The following is a 16,354-nucleotide window of genomic DNA, read 5'->3' as shown; positions in this document are numbered from 1 at the left end:
TTTTAATGTTTAGAGCAGCAGGAACTCCGAGAGGCTGCAGGCGCATCAGTGAGTTTGCGGCCGCTGCGCAGGGGGAGGGGGAGATGGCTGAAGCAGGAACTACCGTTGTTAAAAGAAATGTGTTTAACTTTGAAAATGTGGGCACAATTTTAATTGTCAAAAACTCCAGTGAACCATTAGTTCATTTTGCTCAAATAGAAATAGAGGCCTGCCTCTAATACTGGCCCTCCTTCCAATAAAGGCCTGGAGCTTTATGAGCTTGAGTCAAATACAGGCCCGGGCCTGTATTAGAGGATTTACTGTAATTAAAGCTCCCACCGGTATAAGTTTAGAGCCCCCCCACCCCCCCACCCCCACACCACAAAACCCATGTATTTTCTTCCTATTTCAATTGTGCATGTTAGTAAAACGAGCTGACACAGATAAGCCTACTGGTCAGCATCATGTCTGGCTTCCTATTGGCTGGGAGTCTTTGCCAGATTTGTCTTGTTTCAATCCAAGAGGAAAAAAAATAAAAGCAGGTTTTAAGAGCACACAGTTTTGAGCATGAATGAAAGAATCTCAAACCCCAAAGAGGGACATTTGTATGAATTTAAGAGCAAAATAGCCCATCTGAGAGAAACTTCAACAAATCTGAATGCATGTAAGAACTTTTGAGTGTGAACAATGTTTTGGGAGAGAGCTGTCCACGATCTACGCAGGAAGACACCAATTAATGCTCTCAAATTGGCTAAGAAGACAGGACAATAATACCATTGATGTGTTACGATGCGGTTTTGGAACTTTGAATTGTAGCAAACAATCATTAAAGACGATCCAACGGGCTTCTTAAACCATCATCGCATCTATACCAGAACCATTGGGTAGAATATTCAGGGAACTTAGCAAAAGCTTTTTTGACAGCAGCTTTTCACACATGCACTCCACAGTGGGATGTCTACCAGAGATGTGCTTTAAAAGCATGAGATGTGAAGGAGGGAGATGACAAACCTGTACATTGTGTAAACCAAGCTTTTTTTTTTATAGCAAGTTGAGAATGTTGGATGAGGCTCCACATTAGCCATTTCTGTACTGGTATCAGCACTTCACGTATTTGAAAGTATCCATAATGGCAATCGAGTGGAAAGCAAAAAATAGGTCATCAGATAAAAACATGAGGCATCAATTCCTAACATGTGCGCATGCTAACTCGCTCCAGCAAAGATGTCCGGCTATAATTGCACATTATCTTGGAGATCAATGTTCTAGACAGTCAAGTACAGAACTGGTTTCTCTTGGATATTTCAGGTCTGTAGAACTTTATAAAAAGATGGGGAAAAAACTGCTTCCAAAAAAACATTCCTTTCAGACGAGAGCCTCAGCATACAGCTTTCAGACCAGTTACATTTTTTTTCCAGCTAACTCAATCTGAATAGTGGTCGTGTAAATAGTCCATTCAGAGAGCCAGAACTAATTCTTCTCTTCTGAGGCACCAGCAGCAGCCTGGCAAATGCTGGTACTTAGAAAAAAGGGGGTTTGTACCAGTGGGATCGAGGCGTTTCTCCGTGACACATTTACATCTACACACAATGTTCTCGGCAGGAATCTACAGACTAATTGCTTGAGAAGCCGGTGAATAAATTTGGACTGGCTTAAGAAAAATAAAATACACTCTGAAGAAAAGACAAGAATTTCTCTTGAAAATTAATCGCAAGCATCACGGAAGGAAAACAAAAAGACGAGCAACTGAAAGAGAAAACTAATAACTGAAATCAGCCCAGCCAGAGGACTGTCACAAGGCATCAGGCACTCGTCGACAAAATCAGTACAGCTTCTGGGTTTGCAAATTAAAGAATATGTCTGACATTTCAGGGCATCTAAATCCAATCATTCTACATTTGACTTGCTTGTTTAATGTAATGCTTACTTGCAAATGGTTTGAAGCTTTGTGCAAAAGGAATGCAGCAACCCACAACTGCAGAAACAATTAAGTGTTTCACAGTGAAGGTCCCTTCCAAACAGTGAGCACGACTTACATTTACCAAGGAAAAAAAGAATGCATGCAAAATGGAACCTTTTATGGCCATTATTGTAAATGTTTTTAAAACACGGTTTTAAACACAAAAGAAACAATCTGAAAGGGGTTTATGATCAGCTAAAGCCAACATCACAGTCAGCCAAGACTGCTGACACAGGAGCTTCCAAAGTGACGAGACATTTGGGTTTCCTAAAGGTCTCATTCACTCACTTTATTATAATTTTGCTGTGTTCCTTCGTATGAATGAATGGCTTGAGTTGCTTTCCATGGGAAAAAAGGCTCTCATGCTCTTTAAAACGACGGGATTAGGAGGTTGCTCATTAATATAGAATATATGCAAACGCTTCTCCTCTGATTGGCTAACAGCAACATAACTCTACTGCTGTTTGTGAAAAATCTGCTGTAAAAAATGTGTTTGGGGTGAAAAATGTAACGCTGATGTGTTATGTGCACTCTGCTCTCTCCTGGCCTTAAATATCAATACCATGTTCCGTGGCCCACGGCAGGCCAAGTTGGGCAAGCCCATGAATAGACCCTTTTACTACCTACGTCATCAAAAGTTGCACGCGCAGCCTGGCAACGAGAGTGAAGGCTTCCTCATTCACACTCGATACTAAAACAGCGTTTTAAACCCTTTGTTTTGAAGTTCTGAGCACATAAAAAAGTCGGGTTGTTGCGTATGGATGCCAGAATCGCTTCTCTTCAAGCAGTGGACTGAAACTTTACAGAATTCCGAAGGGTCTTTCCATGCACATGCCTGAGATGTAACTGCAGCCTTTTCTGAGTTTCCCGTCCTAACACAAAGCTCAACTTTGAATAAAATTGTTGCTGCGGGGCTGCAGCATGACCCAAGTCTGGAACATCAAAATGACAGAATTAAACAAATTTATACGCTTTATTTCATGCTTCAAATTAACATTTCATTCTAATTCATCTGTATTTTCCCACTGCATATTAGTATAAACTGTATTTCTCTAAAATTAACACGATTGTACTCTGAGCACGCTAAAAAAGAAACCTATGCTATACTCAAGGTTGGTTTATGCTTGACGTGTCCGCGAGGTCCGCACGGCTCCGCGCGGAAAAGTAGCGTCATTTTGCATCATTTTAACAACCACGCCCCTCCACCGCGTCTCCGCACGGCCCAAGATTTCCGCAACGCGCACCTCGGAAAATTTCTAACCACGCGGACGGTCGGACGCGGAAAAACATGGCGGACCGGCACGGCAGAGGTTCGTAAATACAGACATTTGTATGATTCAGCTCTCAGAGATCACCGTGATCAACATGTTGTTAATAATTCTTGGAGAGAAATAGCTCGCACCGTCGGAAAAGACGAGGACGCTGTTAAAAATGCTGAAATACCATGTTGTAAACAGTGATTTCTACTTCTACTGTGGTGTAGTGTTGGATGCATGCTGTAGAGCTCCATGCTGCCCCCTACAGTTTGGGAGAATATTGGCTCACCGCAGAGACGAGCCGCACAAACCATAAACGCTGTGAGTTGTGAAGCGCGTTCCAGCCGCATCACCGCGCGGAAAGTGCATGCGTCAAGCATAAACCAAGCTTCACCCTGCCATGCAGGTACAGTTGGCTGTGAAGACGTAGTTCTCTGGTTTGTTTACTATGACCCAAGCCTCGTACACAGCAGTCTTGTGTCCTTGTCTTTGGCTAGGAAGGACTTCTGCCTTCAAGACGCAAAACTCAGAGTCTATGTGGTGATATTTTACTTTCTGTACGTGGCCACAGACAACATAGTTGTATGCATCTAACGATTTGTATGCCCGTAGCTTCTCACGTGTGTACTTACTGGGCCTCTCCACTAAAAACGTATATATATCTGGCCACTGGATATCTGGTCACGCACCTACATCTTCCACCCATTCCGTAATGCCACAGGGATCCGGGAGTCTGTTGCCATTCGTTAAAGTGAGTTTAATAATATAACATTCAAGATTTGCCGGTGATAACCCCGCAGCGTAGCTTGATAAAGCCTGACACAACGCTGTTCTCTGTTGCCAAGCTGCGCGCGCATTCTCGCTGACGTCATATTGTTTACAAACAGTAAAAGGGTCTATAGGTATTTTCTTTGTGACGGAGAAAAGACTTAGCCAAGAAATCCAGATGAATGGCAGCAGCAGCAAAAGGTTTTGCTCCGCAGGTTGATCTAGCCATGCTCCATTGTTGATTATTCATCTTTCTACACAAGTTTTAAAAGGAGAAACTGTACATTCATTCTGCACACCTCTGAATGCCCCGTGGAGGTGTTTTTTTAAATATAGCTTTTTATTAAAATGTTCTATATTCAAACTTAAACAGTAACACTACAAATCACTTTAATTGCAACAAGCACATTTGCAATTTGTTCAAAATCGTGGCATATGCCCAAAATGACACAATCTTGTAGGAAACTTTTTAAAGATTATACGAACAGGCCACCCTTTATTCACTTTTAGTAAAGCTACATTTAAACAAAAAAATGCTTTTATTGGATAAGTACGTATTTACAACACTGTATGTTTCTGCTGCATATCTTTTGATTCAGTCCAATTAGAAAAATCTACTTGGCAGAAAAATGTATAGGTTTGTACATTTTGGTCCTCGGCGGACTGGTTCGGGGAAGCATTGCTTTTGTGGGAGGGCCAAAAAGAGACTACTTTCAGAACACATGAAGACTTCTTATAGCTGCACGGCCTTATCAAGTTCTGAATATCAAAGGATGTCTTTGCACTCTTTTTCTGTGACATGTTGCCAAAGAGCCGCACAGCTGTGTAGCTGTGGAAACCGGTGCCACTTTGCAGCCTTATGCTGAACCGAGACAGCTCCGAGTTCTATGATACATTCAAGTAAAATAGAGCTGAAACAACTAATCGATTTAATCGATTATAATCGATTATTAAAATAGTTAACAACTTTTTTAGTCATCGATTAGTTGTTTAATAATCATATTTTACCGCATAAAGTCTATTTTTTACCACAATCTGACATCGGTTACAAGCTGTTAAATTTGCCGCCAGTGTGTGGCAGTAATGAGCCACTGATCTACCAGTGGAGCCGTAGAAGAAGAAATGAGCCAATGGGTGCCCTCGGTTTTCATGACGTATCACGTTACTGACGCTCATCTTGCTGTGAGAAAATGGCGGAACAAGAGGAAATACGGAAGAAAAATAGAAGCGACAAAACTGAAGAGAAACCCCGGACAAAAACCTCACGAGTATGGGAGCACATTTGAGACGAAAGCATGTGGGGGCTGATGCAGCAGAGGAAGAGCACCGCGGTCAAGTGAGCCGTCATTTGGAAGAGCCAGCCCGGTAAGTAACAGAAAATAAACAAGCTGGACTTAGTGTTTTAGCTGAGTTCGTTATAGTGGATGTTAAACATGTTTTTTTGCCGCGTCAGTCTGCGGTGTTCTACTTCTGATTGACTAGATGCAATCGTGAATCTCCTCCGTGTTGTGTATCATGCGCTTGCCAAATTCAGCACGTCTGTTTATAAGAATGTTCTCGTTAAGAGAAAAACGGCACAAACCCATAACTATGTTCCTCATTCAAAAAAGGACAACTCCGCGGAGAAAAATATACAGACAAGCTGTGTCCAGGTGAATATAACGCGGCATAGTTGTACACTTTCAATTTTTAAATACAGGAGAAATTCAGAAAAAGTCATTTTTTTTACTATTAAAAGGCTGTTTTACTATCTAACGCTGTAAAACGCCTCACAACACATTTTTATCATGTTTCTTAAACAGTATTACACAAAATAAACATTTTTCACATTTTTCTGGCTAATTTAAACACTCCCGACTCAAAGTAAAAACCTCATGAGCTTCTTACTTAGAGCTTTTTAATAGTAAAAATGTTTTACTTTTTTTCTGAATATCTCCTGTTGCGGGCTATTTTGTAGAACGTAACCCTCAAAATAAATGATCACTGTATATTGTTAATTAATTCAAATAATATAATATTGATTTAGTGTTGTAGTGTGTGTGCTGCTTTATTTTATATGTGTACTTATTTCAGTCTATTTGTGTTTCTTATGCAGAAAAAAACAAGCAACGATGGACAACTACATGGGGAAGAAGACACTCACCCCCCAGCAATTCATACCACTTACAAACTCTATTCTAAACATGCTGGTAAAAGACATGAGGCCACTATCCATGGTGGAAGGAGCAGGCTTCCAGCTAATGCTAAAAATTATTCTGGACTGATATTTTGCACTGTTTAGCTCATTTTATACTGCTGACTGTGTTCATGTGCAATAAAATAGATTGCAGTCAACTGCACAATTCTCTTATGTTTTTTTGTTCTTAACTGAAATGCATCCATCACTTGTATAGGTTAAATAGCTAAACAATAACAAACCGATTAATCGATTAATCGAAAAAATAATCGACAGATTAATCGATTATGAAAATAATCGTTAGTTGCAGCCCTAAAGTAAAATACCATTGATAATACATTTACCATGTATACAGATTACACAACCTTATCCACCTTAAAAAAAAGAGAAAATATGTAAGCAGATTTGCAACACTGAACTCGCCTCAAATTAGGATCGAGCTCACCTGAACCACACGAAACCTAAAACGCAATCAGGTTATCAACATAATTGACAATAAGAGTCACCCTGAACGGGATGGAGCACCTGTCCTTGAAAATTAATAAATGAATGCATCACTCATGTCACCTGGCTGAAAGCCACTGAGTAGAGGAAGCAGGAGGGTGGGATGACAGTGCAACCAGTCTGCCTCTTGAGAACCCATGTGACTTTGTTACAAAGCAGAATTATCCCACATTGTGGTGGCAGGCTCACCAGACAGGATCAGTCGAGTTCCTCGTGTTAAAACTACCAGGAAATGTCCTCAGCACCAAAAATGTGTTAGTGAATCTATTCCTGCAGGATAAACAGTCCAAGTCAATCATATCGATTAGCTCGCCTCATAAAATCCTTGATTAACCACTTTAATTCACTCACTTTCACTAGAGTTTTCAATGAATTACAAGTATTAAGAGCAGGAGGCTGGTTCACTCGGGTTTCTTTCTTTTTCCTCCCAACATCTGCAAAGTTGTCTGCAGATGAAACTGAAGTGGACCACCAGCAGCAACTGGACAGAAGCAGTCACACCAGACTAGTTAGCTGGCTGAAAGACCCGGATCAACATAATAAACGTCAAGTCCCAGAAAGCAGACCGTACACCTTACCTTTGACCTCTCTGTTCGGAGTCCGTGCCAAGGACAGCAAACAAAACCCTTTTTATTAGTCAGTATGAGCAAAAGCAACACTTTATCCTCAGTAGGAGATGCTAAATACCATTTAAATAACAGTAAGTTAACTTAATGCAGTTGAGGCACCAACTTTTAAATATATAATTCAAAAAAAAATAAACATAATATATAAAAAATCACGAGGCGCTGTTAACCTCTTTCACTGACATAACCATCAACTAATCTGTGGGAATCGTTCAGCTAGCTTACCATGGATCAAACTCGTGGATGATGCTCTCGAACCGGATCACCGCAAAAAGTCTGGAGCTGAATCCTGCCAGGCAGGCCAGAAAGAGAATGCTAAACGAGAGTAAAGACTGCCACCCAGCTGGCTGTGTCAGCCCGCCAGACAGGCCTCCTTTGCCCCCTCCTCCACCTCCGGCGCCCAGGCGGCTGCTCCCGTGCACCGAGCTCCCGGAATTGCTGGACGCTTTGTGCTTGCCGTCGCTGGCTGCGTGGTGCTCCGCCATTTCTGCGTGCGGCGTCGGTTGGATTTCGCTGCCGCCTTCCTCCAGCCGGAGCTCCCGTCTCCCTCTCCGCTCCTCGCGGTTGTAAAAGTCCCCTCAGTGGAAAATCCTGTCCTCGGAGCCTTCCGGGTGTACGTTTGTAGGTGTGAAAAATCACAACCGCAGCCGTTCGGTCCCTGCGTGCATACTCATGCGCCACATAGCAAGGCTGCACGGGCAATCCGCTTCACGATTGAACGCCGGTGAAAAGGGGCGGGACTTACGCGATGGGCGGAGCCTTTAACAATCCCTTTGGCCTTTCACAGATCGACAAGTACGAAAGGGCGGGACTTGCAATCTTTTCACCAATAGGAGAGCATGATATTTTTAAAATGACAAAAGGGTTCACCAATGAGTGAAGACCTGAATGTGGCCGCCTCTGATTAAAATATGGATTAGCTTCAGCTACATAGAAATTAATCATACTGTTGTGTGCTTCGAATAAACAATTACCTAATTAAGTTTAATTTAGAATTGTTCATTTGTTCTTCAACAGCTCTGCAACAGAAAGACAAAGTGCAAAAAGCTCTTGGAGGTTTAAATGATTCCAGCGATGGGTAGGTGAGTGAAGATAAATGTTTTTCATGAGAGCAATATTTCAGTTTCTCTCGGATGTTGTGGACTGACTGGTAGAGATGTAAGAAAGACAGATGTGTTTCATAATCCTCTGTCCTCCAGCAAAGACAAGAATCAGCCATTCATCAAGGCTGGAAAGTTTTTATTGAAATAAAACACTTTTTTATCAGCATTCCAAATAAATCTTCGAGATTTTGATCCAATTTATACATTTAGTTTGTTCGTGTTCTGGTTTATAAACCATGAAATAAAAATGTTAGTTATTTATCTGAGATGTGATCCAGTCCTAAGAGGGAAAAAGAACAATAGTCCAACAGCCGTCTCCAAGGACTGTGATATCTCAGGTAAAAGAAACGTTCTGTCGACAGGGGCGGTGTCGGTACAAGATCTGCTCGGGTGCAAGATCGGCTCGGGGTCCTTCGACTGCCGATGACGTCAAAGTACGGCAAACCCACTCAAACAAAATACACTACACATCTTTACTGTTGGAAAGAATTTGGCAATTTTGTTATTAAAATAATGTTTCTTACGACGTAAAATTGTGTTTATAATGGTATTTGTAAAATAAAACACTATACCGTATTCATAATGTTGAACTCCTCTTTGAGCACATCCCTTGAAGGATCATAGGTATTAGCAACGCCTGTGAAATTGTATTTGCAGGAAAGAAGTGTTTCCCGTTTATTGAAGTATTTTGTGTTTAGTTTTTGACGTCTTGTCCATGTGTAGTTCAGTTACGCTCATAGCTGCTAGCCAAAACTCTGGAGTTAAAAGTTTTCTGGCTTTACTAAAATACCTGTCTGTACTTATGTGATTGATGGTAATTTTACTTTCTATTAGACTCCAAATGTAATCATTTGGCACGTTTCTAATTCAGAATTTGTAAGAATGTAATCAGTGAAATTAGCATTAGTATTCCTATGGGTTTTTCCACATATATTAGCATTGCGCTAACCACTCGCTGCCAAATTGCAGCCTTTGCGATTAGAAAATCTCCTTTTGTCACATCGCAATTTAATTGCACATGCAGTTAATCGTTCAGCCCTAATATACATGCAGCTCTATGCTAAAAGTGTATTTTCAAAGAGGTAATGATGGATTTCTTTGTAAAAGTTGTCCATCTTTCCAACAGAAAAATTTGCCTGGACTAAAGTAACGTGATAACAAAGTAACGTGATTATGTAATTCCGTAAGGTTCACGTTCAGCCAATCAACTACTTTGATGTCATCGGCAGTCGAAGGACCCCAAGACGATCTTGCACCCGAGCAGATCTTGTACCGGCAACAGCGTTAGGCCCGGCTACTTGGGTTGAAGCCCCGGATGTTTTATGAAAAGCCCTGGATCTAAATCGCGGAAGTAACATGCAGTACCAAAGTCCAACAGAGAGCTGGCAGTAGTTTGTATACAGCCTGCCTGAGCCTCCACCACTGAAGAAGCCCTTCAGCAGCCGGCTTCTTCTAAACTCTCTGCCTGAAACGCATGAGTGAAGATGGACATAAGGACGTTTTTTAGACAAAAAGTACAGCGACAGAACCCCAGCTTTGATGAGACTGGTGTTGACTCAGGTTTGTGAGTCTTATTTGAAAATATTTGTTGTGCTGCTGGTTTGCCTAAAGTTAGCTTACTATCAGGTAAAGTTCTTGGAGAAAGAAAGGGAATATTTACTATCATCTCACACTAAACACTGACAGGAACAATACTCTGCCCTGAAAATGCTTAATACCGTAAATCCTCTAATACAGGCCCAGGCCTGTATTTGACTCAAGCTCATCAAGCTCCAGGCCTTTATTGGAAGGAGGACCAGAATTAGAGGCAGGCCTCAATTTCTATTTGAGCAAAATGAACTAATGGTTCGCTGGAGTTTGACAAATAACATTGCGCCCACATTTTCAAAGTTAAACACATTTCTTTTAACAACGGTAGTTTCTGCTTCAGCCCTCTCCCCCTCCCCTGCTTCAGCCCTCTCCCCCCTCCCCCTGCGCAGCGGCCGCAAACTCACTGATGCGCCTGCAGCCTCTCGGAGTTCCTGCTGCTCTAAACATTAAAATAATTATTTCATTTTCTGTTCCTCACTTCTGATTACCTTCAATGGTGTCTGTTTGTTGCAACCACCAGGTACAAAAACTAACTTGTTTTTATTTCACTATTTTTCTGTCCTGTCTGTTTATTATCTTCCTGCATCTCCTCTCAATCCTAAAGAAAAACTGCTACCTGGGTTCATATATATTCACCTTATGAGTTACCTTTGAACTGCAGTTCTAAAAGATCTACCGACCGCAAAAACAGCAGAGTGTGCGCTGCTTGCCGGCCACATCAGTTAGGTGAGTCACCGAGGACAAAACAGGTGATGCGCCCCGATCCACAGCAGCGAAACGCATCAGGCACAAATAAAAGAATAAAAAAACAAAAAACATAAAAGGAAATGAGCCGACATGAACGATCGCGTGTAAAATTAGTTTTTGAGGTGGTGACACCCGATTTGATAATGTTACTGTGGCCGTGCTCAGGACGCAGATGTCTGGAGCGCGTCAACAATCAGAGTTTTGCATGTGCAAGCTGGTTAAGGTTAGGATGGGGGTGAGGGGAAGGTTAAGTTGCAAGAGGGTAAACGTCACAATTTGGTTAAATGTCCGTTTTACGGCGGGTGTCAGTACCGACGCTCTGACACAGCGCGTTGCCTCCCGACGCGCAGGAGCTTGTCACCTCCTGACAGCAGGCTGCTGTCTTTTCCGTGGACTGCATTTTGCCGGATATTATCACGTGACAGCGACTAGTCGATGACAGGCATAAAAAGTCACTATAGAGCGGTGAAGTCGACTAGTGACTAGTTCATACAACCCCTGCTACTGCTCCCCAGAGTGTTCTGCAGCATAATCAGCACATTCTCTTTGAACTTGATATCAAATTTTCGCCTCCTCTTTGTCTCCGCACGGTTAAAGTTACCCTTGCGGTCTATCACTGGCAAATCAAAAGTGAGACGGATGACACAAACGACCCCCGTACTTGCTTGTTACCACATTCCACCTGGCCACAATAAAAAAAACGGCCATTATTCACCTCCGCCGACTCCGACACCGTCCAGAATATGATACCCGGCAGTTAATTAAATACAGGCTAATATTAGAGGATTTACGGTATGTAGCAGTATGTAGCTTCAGATTAAAAATTATGTGGTAGAAGACAAATATATATGATGTTGACTAGTGCGTGTCGCGTGTGTGTGCGCGCGCGCGTGTGTGTTAAGCCCCGGATCTTCTTCAGTCCTAAATCCGCCCGTCTGTCGACAAAATACATCTCACTCGTTTTTTTAATGAACATGTTAGAAATTACTCTTGGCAAGAAAAGCACAGTATTCAAAAGTTTAAGCAGAATATGGAGAATTCTGGAGGTTTGATGGCTGGATCATGAACCTTTCTTTGAGAACTGCATGTTCACAATGACTGGATAAGGGTTTTCCAGGATTGTAAATTGTAGAGGCGATTAAAATAATTCATTTTATGACAAAACATTGAACTTATTGGTTGCCATCTATGTTTGAAGAGCATTTCAAGCAATATGGCAAAAATACATCAGAAAAAGATCAGTCACCCCACCTTTAAACATGTTACCATGCCCTTGATTACTGAGAATCTCTACAAACTCTAAACAGGTGCGTCCAAAATATAAAATGACCATTTTTTCTCATAAAGTGATTGGATAAAAGTTTAATCTGGATTCAAATGTCGTCTGGAGAGATAACAAAAAGATCAGAGTAAGAAAAAATAAATAATCCAGACTTGGAGAGATGAAAGATGGATGGATAGTAAAAAAGAACAAAGGGATAATCATGAAAATTGATGGAGGTCATTGTGGAGAGCAGATATGCATTTTGAGTTTGTGAAGTGATTACAGAGATCGAAGCTCAGTGAAGACAGACAAGGGAATGTTAAACATGTGTTTTACAAACACTTGTAATCCCCTCACACACACAAACAGATGCAAGATAATGAGCTCGTCCCTCTTTGGGCACACGACGGTGTGTTCACACACGTACACACCAAGCATCTCATCATTCTTTGGGACCAGCTCGTGTCACAATGAGCAGCTCTTGAAGCCTTTCATGCTTTCCACTCTACCTGCAAATTCTGAATTGATGACCTTTGAAGTAAATAGAAATGCAGGCGGAGAAGATTGCTTCAGACGCGTCTATTGTCAAAAGGCCAGGCCCTGATGAAAGCCAGCCCAAAAGTGTGCTGTTGCCAGGCAAGACGGCGCCGCTTTCCTTCATCTCCAAAGTCAGACGTGTTTGTTTCTGTTAGCTTTGACTTTACTACCTTTCCTTATTATTTTATTTTTTTGCTTCTTTCTACTGAGAACAGAGCTGACTTTCTGAGCATTTGCTTTGCGCTTTTAGACATCTGCATTCTTATTATGCCGAAAGCAAACAGTGCAAAAAGAAAAGCTTAAGATGCCAGACATGAAGCACTCTACCTGTCATTCTGTTTGTTTTGACTGCATGAACAGCTTACAAAGCAGGGAGATGGAAATATCACAGCTAATCAAGGAGATCTAAATCGATACACCACTTTTAACACCTTGACTGATTTATTAGATGTTACCAGCAGCACCATTTGTGATCTCGTCTGAGAGGCGGTGTTTTTGTCTTTCTCTAAAATCTGAAATCTCCTAATTAAAAGAAGCGTTATGTAACCAAGCGGATGGAACACCTCAGTGAATAGCTGTCTCTGATGAGCGCTAACTACCTGCACACCTTTTAAAGCAAGCTCCTCATCTAATGCTTTCATGAGGTGCTTATAAGAGACACTCTGATGCTGCAGCCGTTTTCCACGCTGCAGGTTGAGAGGTGCCTGCGAGTCATGTTCCTTGACAACACATTTCCACACTGCAAGTAACAGCTAAAAAATTAAAAGGAACAATTCCTTCATGTATTATTTCTGAATGCACACCTCTCGCCATCCAGGCCGCCTTTCTCAGCAATCACCGCAAAGGCAGAACAGGCTGATTGATTCTAAAGCCAGAGTTCACACACAAACACTCCTTCGCTTCTCTTACTTCCCGTCTTTGAAGGACTGAAAGTAAATCTAGAGCCATGATTTTTTGGGTGTGACACGGCCTGTAGAGGTTGTCTTACTTTTTTATTGTATTTTTTGTATCAGTGTTTGCTTTTCTAAGCTTGTGTCATCAATGAAGTCCATCAGCATGTAGAAAAACTGGATGTAGGGGGAATTTGAAGCCAAAAGGCAGTGAAGCACCACCTAGTGGATGGCTACTGAACGCAGCAGATATTTCTGGATTATTGAAATTTTCTTCTGACCTTTGTTCTCGGCTTTGGCAGTAAACATCCATGTTTCTACTTCTCCATGTCGAGACTTTTATGACTGCTCAGACTTGTTGGAAGTTCGCTCCAGCCAATCACAAATGGCCAAACAGCAACTGCTACAGGTCAAGACATTTTTTTTATTATCTCTTCTTCTCACATAGAATTGATGATTGATCAATTTAAGCAAAAATGTTTGTCATTGTATTATTTTGATGTGCAAATAAATGATCTGCTTTACAGAAGTGCCTCTGCAACTATTAACATCGTTTATTAATTATTTCATCACGCAAGACAAGTCTGGGTCAGGGGATATCATCTCCAGCAGAGAGGCCCAACAGCAACTTGTACTAGCTCCACTAGCAGGAAAATCTTGCTGTTCCCCGGCCAACTTGGAGATATAATCCCTCCAACGTGGCCTGGGTCAACCCTGGGGTCTCCTGATGGCAGCAAATGCCTGAATTATCTCCCTTGGAAAGTGTGCAGGAGGTAACCTAACCTAATGCCAAAAACCACCTCTGCCGGCTCCTCTCTATGTGGAGGAGCAGCGGCTCTCCCAAATGTCTGAACTCATTTTGGTCTCTAGTATTTTCAATAATACCCACTGCTCATGACCAATGGTGGGGATTGGGATGACAATCGCCCTGGTAAATTTAGAGCTTTACTTTCTGGCTTCACCACCACAGACTGGTTTAGCGTCAGAATCACTGCAGATGCTGCCCGTGTCAATCTCTCACTCCCTCCTTCCCTTGCTCCTGAACAAGACCTTGAGATACTTAAACTCACCCTCTTGTAGTGGGACCTCTGCCCCAATCTGAATTTGGTAATCCTTTGCCAGTCAAGAACCATGGCCACAGATTAAGAGGTTCTGCTCTTTATCCCAGCTGTGAACCTCCTCAACAACTGTTGAAGCTCAGGGCTTGATGGAGCTATGAGGGCCACATCATCCGCAAATGCTGAGACAAAAACCTCCTGCCACCAAACTTGACACCCTCCACCTTATGCCTTCTCGTAGAACTTCTGTCCATAAAGACAAAGAACAGAACTGGTGACAAAGGGCAGCCCTCAAGGAGTCAAACACTCACCAGTGATCAGGTCCAACTCACGCTCTCTCTGTACAGGGTGGGACTGAGTGCCTCCCATTGGGTGCCCCTGGGGACACGGTCATGATAAACCTTCTCCAGACCAACAACACACATAATCTGGTTGGGTATACAACCCCATGCCTCTTCCAGCACCATAGCAAAGGTGAAGAACTGCTGCATGGTTCCACAGCCAGAATGGAAACCATATTGCTTCTCCTCAATCAGGATTCAACCATCAACCGAAACTTCATCTTCAGAACGTTGTAGTAGACCTTTCCAGGGAGGCTGAGGAGCCTGGGATTTCTTTGAAGTTCATTGTGACAAACCTAATGTCAGGGTGTTTCTCAATGCCAAGGAACCTTGCCTTGATGTCTTGGTCCCACCCCGGTTGCCTACGAGATACGTCATCAGGAACGGCGTGTTCCAGTGTTCATGTTCTAAAGAGGCGTCTGTTCTCCGTTTGTTAGCCGTTTAGCTAGCTGAGCAAGGACACACAAAAGGTGTCTTGTAGCCTAGCCTTGGTCAAAAATTGCCCATAATACACCGCAGTATTTTCAAAAGCATGGCGGATCAGAAGCCGGCAGCTACTTCAGGGGACAAATTTCAAGTTTAAATGTAAGTCAACTAATTGTAGCTATTGGGCTGATATCTGAAATGGTTTTTTAGATCCAAAGAAGTTATCTATGGTTGGTTAGATGCTTTATAGATGCAGCTAGTAGATGCAGCCTGGCCTCGCAAGACATCGCTTTGCAAGGCTAGACGCCTTGACATTGAGAAACACCATGTTTCTCTAAACTATGGCTATTCGAAGAGCTATCGTCAAAAAAATTCATTTCTTACAATATTAATATATATCAAAAATTATTATTATTACACAACATTAGAGCTCTTATTATCTCAAATGACTAAATATTAAATAAAATTGTTTTCTTTATGTGGAAATTAAAGGTTTAGCTTGACTTCAGAAGAGTTATTGTCCATTTTCAAGTCTCCTGGCATCACTATAATCTATTGTACACATGCACATGACCACAAAAAGCACAATATAACTGTTTTCTCTTTTCAGGTGTGAAAAAGCTCCCCAACATTCCTCTCGTTCTGTTGCGTGATCCCATTTAAGAGGATGACTAGCCGGGGGACTGCCACCACACACACTGATCTCCAACTCGGTCATCAACAGAAATGGGAGCACTTACAGTAAGCGTCCCAAAGCATCCAACTGTTCCAAACTATTTGTTCCCTTGTCGCAGCAATAAATGCAGTTGGTTTGAATGTTCTCCTAAAGCATGTTGAGTGTAATTTGCTCTGGGTAAAGAGCTGTTGAAAGGGTTCTTGAGTTGTCATCAAACACTTTTAGGATGAATCTCAAGCATCCTGAGGATTATTCAAAGTGTTTGATGTTTAGAACACAAAAAAAAGCATGAAGACCCGAGTTCACTTTTATCAGATTACTTAGTCCCTCTTTAACCTGCTTCCTCATCAGTGAAACAACATTTCACACCGAGCAGCACTCATTTCTCCGCAAGCCTGTGGGTCGAAGAGAAGACTGTTAAATCTACAAGAGATGGGCCCCGCTCGGTACCCG

At 42.1% G+C, this 16,354-nt stretch overlaps 1 protein-coding gene and 1 long non-coding RNA gene across 3 annotated transcripts in view; one reads left to right on the top strand and one right to left on the bottom strand.

The window, feature by feature from the left end:
- Positions 1-7,973, bottom strand: part of LOC107394545 (dolichyl-diphosphooligosaccharide--protein glycosyltransferase subunit STT3B) — a 143,542-nt gene extending 135,569 nt beyond the window's left edge. For both annotated transcript variants that reach the window (XM_070547595.1, XM_070547594.1), the window contains exon 1: positions 7,495-7,973. In XM_070547595.1, coding sequence (XP_070403696.1) covers positions 7,495-7,754 — 260 coding nt within the window. In that variant the 5' untranslated portion in view covers positions 7,755-7,973. The remainder of the gene's footprint in view (positions 1-7,494) is intronic.
- Positions 5,150-6,305, top strand: LOC139064289 (uncharacterized). Its single transcript, XR_011517366.1, has 2 exons — positions 5,150-5,328; positions 6,059-6,305. It is a non-coding gene; the product is annotated as an uncharacterized lncRNA (long non-coding RNA).
- Positions 7,974-16,354: the final 8,381 nt, after the last annotated feature.

The sequence above is a fragment of the Nothobranchius furzeri genome, chromosome 19 (genome assembly GCF_043380555.1).
Source record: "Nothobranchius furzeri strain GRZ-AD chromosome 19, NfurGRZ-RIMD1, whole genome shotgun sequence".
Lineage (NCBI taxonomy): Eukaryota > Metazoa > Chordata > Actinopteri > Cyprinodontiformes > Nothobranchiidae > Nothobranchius > Nothobranchius furzeri.
This window is presented reverse-complemented; position numbering and strand designations above follow the sequence as displayed.